General features: G+C 48.0%; 1 protein-coding gene across 1 annotated transcript in view; it reads right to left on the reverse strand.

Moving 5' to 3' along the window:
- SFT2D1 (SFT2 domain containing 1) overlaps nucleotides 1-15167 on the reverse strand; it is a 205686-nt gene that overhangs the window by 35273 nt on the left and 155246 nt on the right. Inside the window, exon 5 of the mRNA XM_063917549.1 lies at nucleotides 1629-1710. Within this exon, the coding sequence (XP_063773619.1) occupies nucleotides 1629-1710 (82 nt within the window). The remainder of the gene's footprint in view (nucleotides 1-1628; nucleotides 1711-15167) is intronic.

The following is a 15167-nucleotide window of genomic DNA, read 5'->3' on the forward strand; positions in this document are numbered from 1 at the left end:
TAGATCTGGTACTATAGACTTCTGAAATGATACAGCACAAAAGGAATTGCTTCATAGAAAGCCACCATCTTCCCCAGTAGTCTCATGCACTGCAGACGGACACCCAACGCGAGTGGAACAGCAACTTTATCAGGGATTGCAGAAACACAATCTTGTCTTCCGGTATAAATACCTGTTGACAAACTATGTCGAACAGCATTCCCATAAAGACAATTCACTGGGGCGCTGCCAGTCTGGAATTTGGAAAAAAAATAATTAAATCTGTGATCCTGCAAGGATCACCACCAAATGAAGACTGAACTGAAAACTGGATTTAGCCTTGACTAACAAGTTATACAGGTTAGGAAGTGTAGTAATGTCATGCGTCCGCAGCAAGGCAACCATGGCCGTCATCGCATAAAGACTCTCAATTCCAAAGATCAGGTCTTGAAACTAAAAATTTAGGGAGCCTACAGCAAACTAGGTAAGACTGTGATCCCCTGCAATCTTTGTGCATACTCCAAAACAATAAAACAAAAAAGTGAAATACCAGTGGATTAAGAGGGGGAGGGGTATTTCAGCCTCAAAATAGTTAACTATTTAGTACTTACTCTCAGCCTGTATACTTATCTACTAGTGTACCACAGATAGATGAAAGAGAAACAGTAATGTAACTCACATTATTTCTAATTCTTTGCCATTTCTTATATGGAGCAGCTAAATACTCACTTTCCACAGTACTGCCTAACATGGACTTTGCCAAGTCTTGTGGTGACCAAGCTGGAATACTCCAGAGCATTTAATTAAAGTCTCCTGTGACCAGTCTGGTATCTCTATACATGGATACAGCATGTGGGGATACGGTTATAGGTCCGTTGTCACTGCAGGATTTTATTTGGGGCCCCTGACCTTGGGAGGTGATCAGGAGACTGTCTGTCGGCATCCCGGAAGTAACAATGCAGACACCGGACTCCAGACAGGCGGAGAAATCCCGCAGCAGGAATCCTGGTGCCACAGGCTTTTCTCCCTCTATGGGGAGAATATAGCACTTGTCCCGCTGCCGGCATACTGGTGGCCGGGATCTTGCTGTCGGAATCATGACAGCCAGGATCCCGACCATTGGTATTAAGTATGTATTCCCTGACCTTACACAACCCAGTAGCCTTATGATGACTTAAAGACTGGCATTTAAATATGGTACACCCCTTGTGTTCCATTCATTACATTTACAACTTGGTGCGGGTCAATGAAAAACCAACTTACAACTGGTCATAGGAATGGGCAGTATGTGGGAGGGGGAACATTAAGACTTGCTTCAGGTCCTTGTGTTGTCCTAACACCTGAACGATGATGGGGAACAAAGAGTTTTGTTTTGTTACTTCAAACTCAGGAAGTGACTGATGTGTAGGCTTAGGCAACCTGTGGCTCTTCTGATTTTAGGAGTACAGAAATCTCAACTTACAGCTTCTAGAGCACTGTTGTACAGATGTAGATAGTTTGTTACTACTAATTAGAACTTAGATGGGTGTGTGTGGAAACATGCTCACATTTTTCATGCAACCATAATGTAAAGATATATAACATGCTACACATTATGCACATGCATCTAAGATCTCAATTAATATAAAACCAAAGTGAGAAATACTCACCAACATAACTATTGTAGCAATCAATCTTGTTGGCTCAAACATTTTCTTAAGTTGCTTAAGTGGTCCCATAAGAAAACACGTGCTGGTGAGAACCAAAGAACAAAAAAATACATAACCAGATTGTTTAATTTTATAGACTTTTTTTTTTTTACCAAAATGTAGACAAATTGCCTGTAATATAAACAAAACCAAAACTCCAAGTTATGTGATGAAGATTTTGTTCAAAGCAAATTATTTTTGCCAATACTGCGTACGAGTTGATAACTTTTGCATCCAAATGACAGATGTGTCCTCATACATCTAGCCCCAATACTCCATGCAGCGGGAGATGCATGGAGCGACTGACCTGACAGGTCCTGTGCAACTCTGACAGCAGCAGGCATCCTTTTTTACCGAAAATGCATCTTAGACGCAATGCAATGAGGCTAAGACGCACCAGGATACTAGTTGATTAACTTGATATGCGACACTTATATACTGTACAGATGTGTCTTCATACACCTTGCCTCAAGAAGTCACACAGTGAGAGATGCCTGGCGTGAGAGCTGACAGGTCCCGTGTAACTCCATTAGTGTCGGGCGTCTTTTTTTTACCGAAATGGCATCTTAGTCGCGATGTGAATAAGACCACAGGGAGACACTGCTGATTAAAATTATATTATGCTGCATGCTTATATTTTGCATGCAACCACGTCTGTATCTGCATAGAAAATGGTACGTAGCGTAGAATTTCGATGCCAATACAGCTGCAGTTGCCACATATCATTTCATAATCAGCATAAGCTGCTTGGGCGTGTTATTTACACCTTTATGTAAACACGATACATTTTAATGGATAAAAGTTGCACGAAACAGATGCTTGGTGCTACCAAGCTACGCCATGGTGTGACTAGAAGGACTGTTTAACGTGCAAGAAGGCTAGCTGTAAGTGCACACATCTGTAGCTGTGTGCGACTTTGTATATGAAGCACAACAGAGTTTGTATATGAAGCACAACACAATTTGGTATAGAAACAAGCCACGGCCACTGCATTGTAGCACTTTGTATGCAGATTCAGAGACTCAGACGCACACAGATATACAAGTGATGCATATCAAATTAATCAGCACAGCCTCTTCTAAAGGGGCCTACACACTTGCGATCCGCCGCGGGGCCGCGCATCGTTCATCGCTGGTGCCGTCACACTGAAAGATATGAACAGTATCTCGTCCATTAATGAACGAGATCGTTCATATCTTTCACCACTATCGCCCAGTGTGTAGGGCCTTTTATTGTGTGCTATCTGCATCAAGATGCGTTTTTGGCACACACAAAAAAAAAAAAAGACGTCCATTAGCATTGTCTCCAAGGGAACTGGTGTGCAAAGAGGAACTATTTGGCGCAACTGCAGCAAAGATGTATGAAGACACATCTGTATATCTCCACCAATATGAAAACAGAAGATGGTTATTTAGTAAAACTACAAAACAAGTTATTTGGTGCTAAAGTTCCTGCTGGTCATGGCTTTCCATGATTACCAGAAGCAACCAATTCCAACAGCAAGGCAGTACACTGCCCGGCTTCTAGCCCAGTGAGGTTATCTGTCTGAACATATTCTGTTATAAACTAACCCAAACATGGAACACGAACATAGAAATATATACACAAAAGAACAATACAGACTTCACCCTTTGTTCTCTTATCCCATCGATGTCTCCAACCCATCTGGAGGGTGGCATCATAGCATGCTCCTTTTCTGGGCAGTAGGCTTCACAATGTACCCACTGTATGCACCTACAGGGTCAGGGATGGGTTGGGGAAGGGGACCTACCCGTTTCATTTGTACTGGGCCCCACACTTTTTGATGGCAGTCCTGCTTCTAAGTCATGTGACTAATACAGTTTGCTATTTGAAAAACAGTGGGAAGCCCAAATATACTGCTGACTGAATTGTCTCACATAGCTTTCAGGAAATGCCATGTTTAGCCTGAGCGCTGTTGGATTCACTTCAAAAGAGGCGTTTCTTCCTAAAAAGCAGCAAAGGAGGTAAACTGACCCTTTCATTTATTTATTTCTCTAGCATCCATAAGGGATATTGGGGGAAACTAGTATGATGGGGTATAGGCGGGGTCCAAAGGAGCCAGTGCACTTTAAATTTCAACTGGGTGTGCTGGCTCCTCCCCTCTATGCCCCCTCCCACAGGCATTTAGTAAAAAGTGCCCTCAGGAGAGGATGCACATCTCTGCAGCTCCAGAGAGTTTTCTTCAATTTCATTTAAATCTTTCATTTTTTTCGGTATGCTGTCTGGGCAACAGCATACCTGCCCCAGGGATGTTAGTTGGGGGGGGGGGGGGGGGGGGGGGGCGGGGGTGGTCACCGGCCTTGCGAGGTGCAGAGCCACTTCCCTGCTGCAGGACCACCGTACTGAGGGGCTGTTTGTTCAGCGGGGCACTGCGCCTTGGCTGTCACAGCCGCAGTACGCCCCACACCCCTAACGCTGCCTGAAGGCAACATTGGTGGTGAGAACACACCGGGAGCCCCGCTAGGGGGGTAACCGGTTCACAGTGCTGCTGATCACAGGCGCGATGTACGGGACCCCCGTGAGTATACTGGCACAAACATGCTTAACTAAGCACTTGTTTGAGGTTTTAAGCTTATTGGAGACTTTGCCAGTATAAATAATATGTATAGCTCCGGCGCCATTGGAGGGGGCGGAGCTTCCTCAGAGCGGGACCAGCAGCGTTTTGGCGCCTTCCTCTGCTTACAGCACTCAGTGCTTCCTGCCTTACAGACACGCTGGAAACTGGTACAGGGTGTAGCTAAGGGGGAGAGCCGCTATTGTACACTATTGTGAGCCTATTTAGGACTGCATTTATTAGCATAAATAAGAATTTACTCACCGGTAATTCTATTTCTCGTAGTCCATAGTGGATGCTGGGAACTCCGAAAGGACCATGGGGAATAGCGGGCTCCGAAGGAGGCTGGGCACTCTAGAAAGATTTAGGACTACCTGGTGTGCACTGGCTCCTCCCACTATGACCCTCCTCCAAGCCTCAGTTAGGACACTGTGCCCGGACGAGCGTACACAATAAGGAAGGATTTTGAATCCCGGGTAAGACTCATACCAGCCACACCAATCACACCGTACAACTCGTGATATGAATCCCAGTTAACAGTATGAAACAACTGAGCCTCTCAACAGATGGCTCAACAATAACCCGATTTAGTTAACAATAACTATGTACAAGTATTGCAGATAAACCGCACTTGGGATGGGCGCCCAGCATCCACTACGGACTACGAGAAATAGAATTACCGGTGAGTAAATTCTTATTTTCTCAAACGTCCTAGTGGATGCTGGGAACTCCGAAAGGACCATGGGGATTATACCAAAGCTCCCAAACGGGCGGGAGAGTGCGGATGACTCTGCAGCACCGAATGAGAGAACTCCAGGTCCTCCTCAGCCAGGGTATCAAATTTGTAGAATTTTGCAAACGTGTTTGCCCCTGACCAAGTACTGTAGCTGCTCGGCAAAGTTGTAAAGCCGAGACCCCTCGGGCAGCCGCCCAAGATGAGCCCACCTTCCTAGTGGAATGGGCATTTACAGATTTTGGCTGTGGCAGGCCTGCCACAGAATGAGCAAGCTGAATTGTACTACAAATCCAGCGAGCAATAGTCTGCTTAGAAGCAGGAGCACCCAGCTTGTTGGGTGCATACAGGATAAACAGTGAGTCAGATTTTCTGACTCCAGCCGTCCTGGAAACATATATTTTCAGGGCCCTGACAACGTCTAGCAACTTGGAGTCCTCCAAGTCCCTAGTAGCCGCAGGCACCACAATAGGCTGGTTCAGGTGAAACGCTGACACCACCTTTGGGAGAAATTGGGGACGAGTCCTCAATTCTGCCCTATCCATATGGAAAATCAGATAAGGGCTTTTACATGATAAAGCCGCCAATTCTGACACACGCCTGGCTGAAGCCAAAGCCAATAACATGACCACTTTCCACGTGAGATATTTCAGATCCACGGTTTTTAGTGGCTCAAACCAATGTGATTTTAAGAAACTCAACATCACGTTGAGATCCCAAGGTGCCACAGGAGGCACAAATGGGGGCTGAATATGCAGCACTCCTTTCACAAATGTCTGAACTTCAGGTACTGAAGCTAGTTCTTTTTGAAAGAAAATCGACAGAGCCGAGATCTGTACTTTAATGGAGCCTAGTTTTAGGCCCATATTAACTCCTGCTTGCAGGAAATGCAGAAAACGACCTAGTTGAAATTCCTCTGTTGGGGCCTTTTCGGCCTCACACCATGCAACATACTTCCGCCATATGCGGTGATAATGATTTGCTGTAACCTCTTTCCTAGCTTTAATAAGCGTAGGAATGACTTCCTCCGGAATGCCCTTTTCCTTCAGGATCCGGCGTTCAACCGCCATGCCGTCAAACGCAGCCGCGGTAAGTCTTGGAACAGACAGGGCCCCTGCTGTAGGAGGTCTTGTCTGAGCGGCAGAGACCACGGGTCCTCTGAGATCATCTCTTGAAGTTCCGGGTACCACGCTCTTCTTGGCCAATCCGGAACCACGAGAATTGTGTTTACACCTCGCTTTCTTATTATTCTCAATACCTTTGGTATGAGAGGTAGAGGAGGGAACACATAAACTGACTGGTACACCCACGGTGTCACTAGAGCGTCCACAGCTATCGCCTGAGGGTCTCTTGACCTGGCGCAATACCTCTCTAGTTTTTTGTTTAGGCGGGACGCCATCATGTCCACCTGTGGACGACCCCACTGATTTACAATCATTTGGAAGACTTCTGGATGAAGTCCCCACTCTCCCGGGTGGAGGTCGTGCCTGCTGAGAAAGTCTGCTTCCCAGTTGTCCACTCCCGGGATGAACACTGCTGACAGTGCTAGTACATGATTTTCCGCCCATCGGAGAATCCTTGTGGCTTCTGCCATTGCCATCCTGCTTCTTGTGCCGCCCTGTTGATTCACATGGGCGACTGCCGTGATGTTGTCTGACTGGATCAGCACCGGCTGGTGTAGGAGCAGGGATTTTGCTTGATTTAGGGCATTGTAAATGGCCCTTAGTTCCAGAATATTTATGTGAAGGGAAGTCTCCTGACTTGACCATAGTCCTTGGAAGTTTCTTCCCTTTGTGACTGCCCCCCAGCCTCGTAGGCTGGCATCCGTGGTCACCAGCACCCAGTCCTGTATGCCGAATCTGCGGCCCTCCAAAAGATGAGCACTCTGCAGCCACCACAGAAGAGACACCCTGGTTCTTGGGGACAGGGTTATCAAGCGATGCATCTGAAGATGCGATCCGGACCACTTGTCCAACAGGTCCCACTGACAAATCCTGGCATGGAATCTGCTGAATGGAATTGCTTCGTAAGAAGCTACCATCTTTCCCAGGACCCGCGTGCAGTGATGCACCGATACCCGTTTTGGTTTTAGGAGGTCTCTGACTAGAGAAGACAACTCCCTGGCTTTCTCCTCCGGGAGAAACACTTTTTTCTGGACTGTGTCCAGAATCATTCCCAGGAACATTAGACGTGTCGTCGGGACCAGCTGTGACTTTGGGATATTCAGAATCCAGCCGTGCTGGCGCAGCACTTCCTGAGATAGTGCCACTCCCACTAACAACTGTTCCTTGGATCGTGCCTTTATTAGGAGATCGTCCAAGTATGGGATAATTAAAACTCCCTTTTTTCGAAGGAGTATCATCATTTCCGCCATAACCTTGGTAAATACCCTCGGTGCCGTGGGGAGTCCAAACGGCAGCGTCTGGAATTGGTAATGGCAATCCTGTACCACAAATCTGAGGTACCCCTGGTGAGGATGGTAAATGGGGACATGCAGGTAAGCATCCTTGATGTCCAGGGATACCATGTAATCCCCCTCCTCCAGGCTTGCAATAACCGCCCTGAGCGATTCCATCTTGAACTTGAATTTTTTTATGTATTTGTTCAAGGATTTCAAATTTAAAATGGGTCTCACCGAACCGTCCGGTTTCGGCACCACAAATAGTGTGGAATAGTAACCCCGGCCTTGTTGAAGTAGGGGTACCTTGATTATCACCTGCTGGGAATACAGCTTGTGAATCGCAGCTAGCACCGCCTCCCTGCCTGAGGGAGCAATCGGCAAGGCAGATTTTAGGAACCGGTGGGGTGGAGCCGCCTCGAATTCCAGCTTGTACCCCTGAGATACTATTTGAAGGATCCAGGGATCCACCTGTGAGCGAGCCCACTGATCGCTGAAATTCATGAGGCGGGCCCCCACCGTACCTGGCTCCGCCTGTGGAGCTCCACCGTCTGTCAATATTTTCCATGCTGACGCAATAGCTGGTCTAAGTATAATGCCTGAGTGTGTATATACAGACTTCAGGATCGCCTCCTGCTTTCTATCAGCAGGTTCCTTAAGGGCGGCCGTATCCTGAGACGGTAGTGCCACCTTTTTAGACAAACGTGTGAGCGCTTTATCCACCCTAGGAGGTGTTTCCCAACGTAACCTATCCTCTGGCGGGAAAGGGAACGCCATTAGTACCTTCTTAGGAATTACCAATTTCTTATCAGGGGAAGCCCACGCTTCTTCACACACTTCATTTAATTCATCTGACGGGGGAAAAACTACAGGTAGTTTTTTCTCCCCAAACATAATACCCTTTTTTGTGGTACCTGGATGTAAATCAGAGATATTTAACACCTCTTTCATTGCCTCAATCATGCAGTGAATGGCCTTAATGGGCATTAAATTTGACTCATCGTCGTCGACACTGGTGTCAGTATCCGTGTCGACATCTACTTGTGCCATCTGAGATAGCGGGCGTTTCAGAGCCCCTGATGACTTTTGAGACACCTGGACAGGCACGAGCTGAGAACTCGGCTGTCCCGCAGTCGGCATGTCGTCAAATTTCTTATGTAATGAGTCTATACGTGCACTCATTTCTTTCCATAAGCACATCCACTCAGGTGTCTGCCCCCCAGGGGGTGACATCCCTTCTAAAGGCATCTGCTCCGCCTCCACCTCATTATCCTCATCAAACATGTCGACACAGCCGTACCGACACACTCCACACACACAGGGAATGCTCTATATAGAGGACAGGACCCACAAAAGCCCTTTGGGGGGACAGAGTGAGAGTATGCCAGCACACACCAGAGCGCTATATAAGGCAGGGACTAACTGAGTTATGTCCCTTATAGCTGCTTTTTAATATAACTATATACTGCGCCAAATTAAATGCCCCCCCTCTCTCTTTTTTACCCTTTTCTGTAGAGTAGTCTGCAGGGGAGAGCCAGGGAGCTTCCTTCCAGCGGAACTGTGAGGGAAAATGGCGCCCAGTGTGCTGAGGGAGATAGCTCCGCCCCTTTTCCGCGGCCTATTCTCCCGCTTTTTTATGGAATCTGGCAGGGGTATTTACCTCATATATAGCCCCTGGGGCTATATATTGAGGTATTTTTGCCAGCCAAGGTGTTTTTATTGCTGCCTCAGGGCGCCCCCCCCCAGCGCCCTGCACCCTCAGTGACCGGAGTGTGAAGTGTGAGAGGAGCAATGGCGCACAGCTGCAGTGCTGTGCGCTACCTTGGTGAAGACTGATGTCTTCATGCCGCCGATTTTCCGGACCATCTTCTTGCTTCTGGCTCTGTAAGGGGGACGGCGGCGCGGCTCCGGGACCGAACATCAAGGCTGGGCCTGCGGTCGATCCCTCTGGAGCTAATGGTGTCCAGTAGCCTAAGAAGCCCAATCCGGCTGCAAGCAGGCGAGTTCGCTTCTTCTCCCCTTAGTCCCTCGCTGCAGTGAGCCTGTTGCCAGCAGGTCTCACTGAAAATAATAAACCTAAGACTATCTTTCTTCTAAGAGCTCAGGAGAGCCCCTAGTGTGCATCCAACCTCGGCCGGGCACAAAATCTAACTGAGGCTTGGAGGAGGGTCATAGTGGGAGGAGCCAGTGCACACCAGGTAGTCCTAAATCTTTCTAGAGTGCCCAGCCTCCTTCGGAGCCTGCTATTCCCCATGGTCCTTTCGGAGTTCCCAGCATCCACTAGGACGTTTGAGAAATTGTGATTACAGAGCTGACAGTCTCACTGGGGCTATGCAGCTCCGGGTGTACTGGTATTTCTCCCTCTGTGTGTCTCCTCTCACATACAGTAGAAAAGCAGGTTTGCATTAGAACTGTCTGTGTGTACGTGTATGTGTTTGTACTTACTGTGAAATATGGGTAAGCACAAGCTGTGCAGTATCTGTCACACCAGATTCTCTTCATTGTCTAAGGACTCCTGTGAGCAATGTAGTCAATCTTCACAAAGTAGTGAAGAGGTTAGGCTCTCTTAAAACTATGATGTCAGATATGTCATCCCAGCTCACTGCTAATGTGCAGAAGACTCAGCTACTGCAACAAGCTGTTGCAGATTTAGTTGCTAGGGCTGATGCACAGCCCCCCTCTCTCATGCAGGTCCCCAGAAGCGTGGTTTACCTGCTTTGCTCTCTGATACAGATGATGATATACAAGATGATGGGGATGACCTGGATCCCGTTAGTGGGGATCCCGATTCTACTCCTTGTATTGAACTCGTCATTTTGGCTATAAGGGATGTGTTACAGCTCCTTCTAGAGGACGCTGCTTCACAGAAGTCGTTTTTATTTGTACAAAACAAGCCCAATGTCACTTTCCCTGAATCTCCAGAGTTAGAGGACTTATTCTAACAGGCCTGGAAAAATCCAGATGAAAAATTCCAAGTGTCCAAATAGGTTATTGCACACTTTTCCATTTGCTCCTCAAGGTAGAAATTTTTGGGAGGAACCCCCCCTGGAGTGGATGTATCAGTCTCTCGCCTGTTTAAGAAGGCGGTGCTGCCTGCCCCGGGCTCCTTTACTATAATGGATCCTAGGGATAGAAAGAGATAGAGACTACCCTAAAATCTATATACACTGCGGCTGGCCTTTAAAAAAGACCGGTCATTGCGGGTTGCTGGATGACCCATGCATTCATTCTTGGGCCACGAAAATTCAGGGGGGCCTCTCGGGGGATATGCCATTTGTTACCATGGTAACCCTTCTGAAGCACATTCAGGACACTACCTGTGTCCTCTGTGATTCCCTCAAGGAGATGGGGAACATAAATGCTCGAACGTCGGCCATGGCGGTGTCGGCCCGCATGGCCTTGTGGTTGCGTCAGTGGATTGCCGACACAGAATCAGAACGTAATGTGGAGTCCCTTCCCTTTTCTAGGGAATGGTTTTTGGGGTTGAGTTGGATGCATGGATTTCCAAGGTCACTGCTGGGAAATCCACGTTGTTCCGCTCAGGGGCCCCACCGGTGAGACGTTTCTATCCGGGACAGTCTGTCCAGTCCTTTCGGACTCACACATTTTGATCAAAGGCCAGAGGTGCCTCCAATGCGACTAGAGGTACCAGAGGTAAGTCCAGAAAACCTGCAAATACCAGTTCTCAGGAAAAGTCAACCAGTTCTGCTTCCACTTAAGCTTCAGCATGACAGTGCCCACCCACCCCGAGGGGATCTCGAGGTGGGGGCTCGGCCGTCACTTCAGTTGTGCCTGGGAGACCTCCTGCCAAGATGCCCGGGTTAGGAAGCTCATTTATCAGGGCTACAAGCTGGAGTTCGACAGTACCCAACCCCCCTTCTCCCCCAACGATTTTTCAAATCAGGTTTACCACCTTTGGAGGATAAGCCTATCCGAAAAATTGGTCCAGTCCCACGTCATTGTTCCAGTACTTCTACCGCAATGCGGCAAGGTATTTACTCAGACCTTTTTGTGGTACCGAAGATAGATGGTTCGGTCAGACCCATTCTGAATCTGAAATCCTTATTTAAGGGTGTTCATGTTCAAGATGGAATCCCTGCGTGCAGTCATTGTGGGCCTGGATGAACAGGAATTTATGGTCTCCTTGGATATCGAGGACACCTATCTCCATATTCCGATTTGGCCTCCTCATCAGGCAACCTGCGGTTTGCCCTGCTGGATGATCACTTCCAATTCCAGGCACTACCCTTCAGCCGGTCAACAGCCCCAGGGTATTCACGAAGTTGATAGCGGAGATGATGCTTCAACTCCGTATCCAAGTTATCAATGTGGTGCCTTATCTAGACGATCTTCTGATAAAGGCAAGATCCAGGGACCTTTTGTTGCTCCATATTGACCGCACCATCCATCTTCTGTCCGACCATGGGTGGATCCTCAACTTACAGAAGTCCCACCTAGAGCCAACTCAGAGGCTCCTGTTCCTGGGGATGTTGCTGGAAACTGTGGCACAGAAGGTGTTTCTACTAGAGGACAAGGTGACAACACTACAGGAGATGTTCCGCATGGTGCTCTGCCCTACTCGGGTGTCCGTACATCTCTGCACAAGATTGTTGTGCAATCCAGTACGGGAGGTTCCATGCCAGAACGTTTCAGTTGGAGCTACTGAGCAAGTGGTCCGGATCACATATCCAGATGCACTGGATGATTCGGCTGTCACCTCAGGCCAGGATTTCCCTCCTGTGGTGGCTTCAGTCCTCCAATCTCCTGGAGGGCAGGAGTTTCGGGATTCAGGATTGGACCCTCCTCACAACGGATGCGAGTCTGGGGAGCTGTCACCCAAGGGGTGCGCAGTTCCAGGGAAGGTGGTCATCCCACGAAAACCTCCTTCCAATCAACATTCTGGAACTTTGGGCGATCTACAATGCTCTGCTTCAGGTATCTCCTCTGCTCAAGGATCAAGCGATCAGGTACAGTCTGATATATATGCCACCGCCATGGCGTTGTCCACTGACAAGGAGGGACAAAAAGCAGAGCCTGCATGCTAGAGGTGTCAAAGATACTCATCTGGGCGGAAAGAAATGCAAGAGCTATGTCAGCAATCTTCATTCTGGATGTGGACAACTGGGAGGCAGACTTCCTGAGTCGTCACAATCTCCACCCGGGGGAGTGGGGACTTCCAGCAGATCATCGACCGGTGGAGTTGCCCACAAATAGACATGATGGCTTCTCGTCTCAACAAGAAACTTCACTGGTATTGCTCACGGGCCAGGACCCTCAGGAGAGGGCAGTGGACACACTGGCGTCGCCTTAACCATACTGGCTTGTATATCTGTTTCCTCCAATCCGATTGCTCCCGAGGGTGCTAAAGCGGATCAGGAATAAAGGTGTCCAGGCAATTCTAATTGCCCGGATTGGCCTCAGAGGGCGTGGTACGTGGATCTTCTGGACATGTCCGTCGAAGACCCTTGACCTCTACCACTCAGAAGAGATCTTATTCAACAAGGACCGTTCGTCTAACCGGACTTGCGGCGTCTTCATTTGACGGAATGGAAGTTGAGCGGAACATCCTAGCTCACAAGGGCCTTTCCAAGAAGGTTATTGCAACCATGGTTCAGGCCAGGAAACCTGTGCCGTCAAAACACTATCATCATATATGGAGGAGATATGTCACCTGGTGCAAGGAACGCATGTATCCACCTGCTGAGTTTCACTTGGGACGTCTCCTGCAGGCTGGTGTGGATAAGGGCTTACGCCTGGGTTCCATTAAGGTCCCGATATCAGCTCTCTCAATTTTCTTCAGAAAAAATTGGCAGTGTTGCCGGAAGTTCAGACATTCTTGCAAGGGGTACTCCACATACAACCTCCCTTTGCGCCGCCTACGGCTCCCTGGGACTCGGATGTCGTGTTGAAATTTCTACAGTCCTCCTCGTTTGAACCTCTGAGGACGAAAGAAGACAAGTACCTCAAGTGGAAGATGGTGAAGTTACTGGCCTTGGCTTCTGCTCGATGTGTCTCGGAATTGGGGGCCTTATCGTGTAAAAGTCCTCTTTTTTACGAGGATAGAGCGGAGCTCCAGACTAGACAGCAGTTCCTGCCGAAGGTTGTCTCTGCGTTTCACCTGAATCAACCTATTGTGATTCCATCCCATTCTGACACTTCTGCTCTTCCGGAGGCATTGGATGCTGTGCGTGCCTTGAAGATCAATGTCAAGAGCACAGCTCGGGTCAGAAAGACGGATTCCTTGTTTGTGCTCTATGATGCGCAGAAAAAGGGTTGCCCTGCTTCAAAGCAGTCTATTGCTCATTGGATTCGGCTTACTATCCAACAGGTCTATGTGTCGGCAGCCTTACCTGTTCCCAAGTCTCTAAAGGCCCACTCTACAAGATCAGTGGCCTCTTCCTGGGTGGCTGCCCATGGAGGCTCGGTCTTGCAACTATGCTGAGCTGCTACCTGGTCGGGGAAGAACACCTTTGTGAAGTTCTACAAATTTGATACCCTTGTCAAAGAGGATACCCAGTTTGGGCAGGCGGTGCTGCAGCAGTCTCCGCATGTTCCCGCCCGTTCTGGAAGCTTTGGGACGTCCACATTGTACTAGTTACCCCCAATATCCCTTATGGATGCTAGAGAAAATAAGATTTTAATACCTACCGGTAAATCCTTTTCTCATAGTCCATAAAGGATATTGGGCACCCGCCTCAGTGCATGGACTTTTCTGCAGGTTCTTGTTCTACAGTTACCTGTTCAGCTGTTGCTGTTGCCAGCCGTTGCTGGTAGTTATATGTTTGTGGTGTGCTGCTGTGTAAATGTCACCACCTTTCGTTATCATATTCCTTCTCTCATATGTCCTTTCTCCTTCGGGCACATTTTTACCTAGAACTGCATAGAGGGTAGAAGCCAGCACACCCAGTTGAAGAAATTTAAAGTGCACCGGCTCCTTTGGACCCCATCTATACCCCATCGTACTAGTTTCCCACAATAATCCCTTATGGACTACGAGAAAATGATTTACCGGTAGGTATTAAAATCCTATTTTTTAACAAAATCTCTTTCTTTCCTCATCGCTAAAACTACAGATTTCAATTCACCAACACCACTAATGTTATAGAACTGCAGGGTTCAACGCTAATGCACTGGCTCTTGATCTGTTCCCTGATTTTGAAAAAAAGGTATTTACACAGACACACTGTTAAAAGGATGAGACTCATGATTCCATAGGTCACTCAATCAGAAGTATAGGTACCCTATGAAACTTCAAAAATAAGATTTTACTCACCGGTAAATCTATTTCTCGTAGTCCGTAGTGGATGCTGGGACTCCGTAAGGACCATGGGGAATAGCGGCTCCGCAGGAGACTGGGCACAACTATAAAGAAAGCTTTAGGTCTAACTGGTGTGCACTGGCTCCTCCCACCATGACCCCCCTCCAGACTTCAGCTAGGATACTGTGCCCGGAAGAGCTGACACAATAAGGAAGGATTTTGAATCCCGAGTAAGACTCATACCAGCCACACCAATCACACCGTATAACTCGTGATACTATACCCAGATAACAGTATGATAACAACTGAGCCTCTCAACAGATGGCTCAACAATAACCCTTTAGTTAACAATAACTATATACAAGTATTGCAGACAATCCGCACTTGGGATGGGCGCCCAGCATCCACTACGGACTACGAGAAATAGATTTACCGGTGAGTAAAATCTTATTTTCTCTAACGTCCTAAGTGGATGCTGGGACTCCGTAAGGACCATGGGGATTATACCAAAGCTCCCAAACGGGCGGGAGAGTGCG

This window comes from Pseudophryne corroboree, chromosome 4 (assembly GCF_028390025.1).
Source record: "Pseudophryne corroboree isolate aPseCor3 chromosome 4, aPseCor3.hap2, whole genome shotgun sequence".
In the NCBI taxonomy this organism is placed as follows: Eukaryota; Metazoa; Chordata; class Amphibia; order Anura; family Myobatrachidae; genus Pseudophryne; species Pseudophryne corroboree.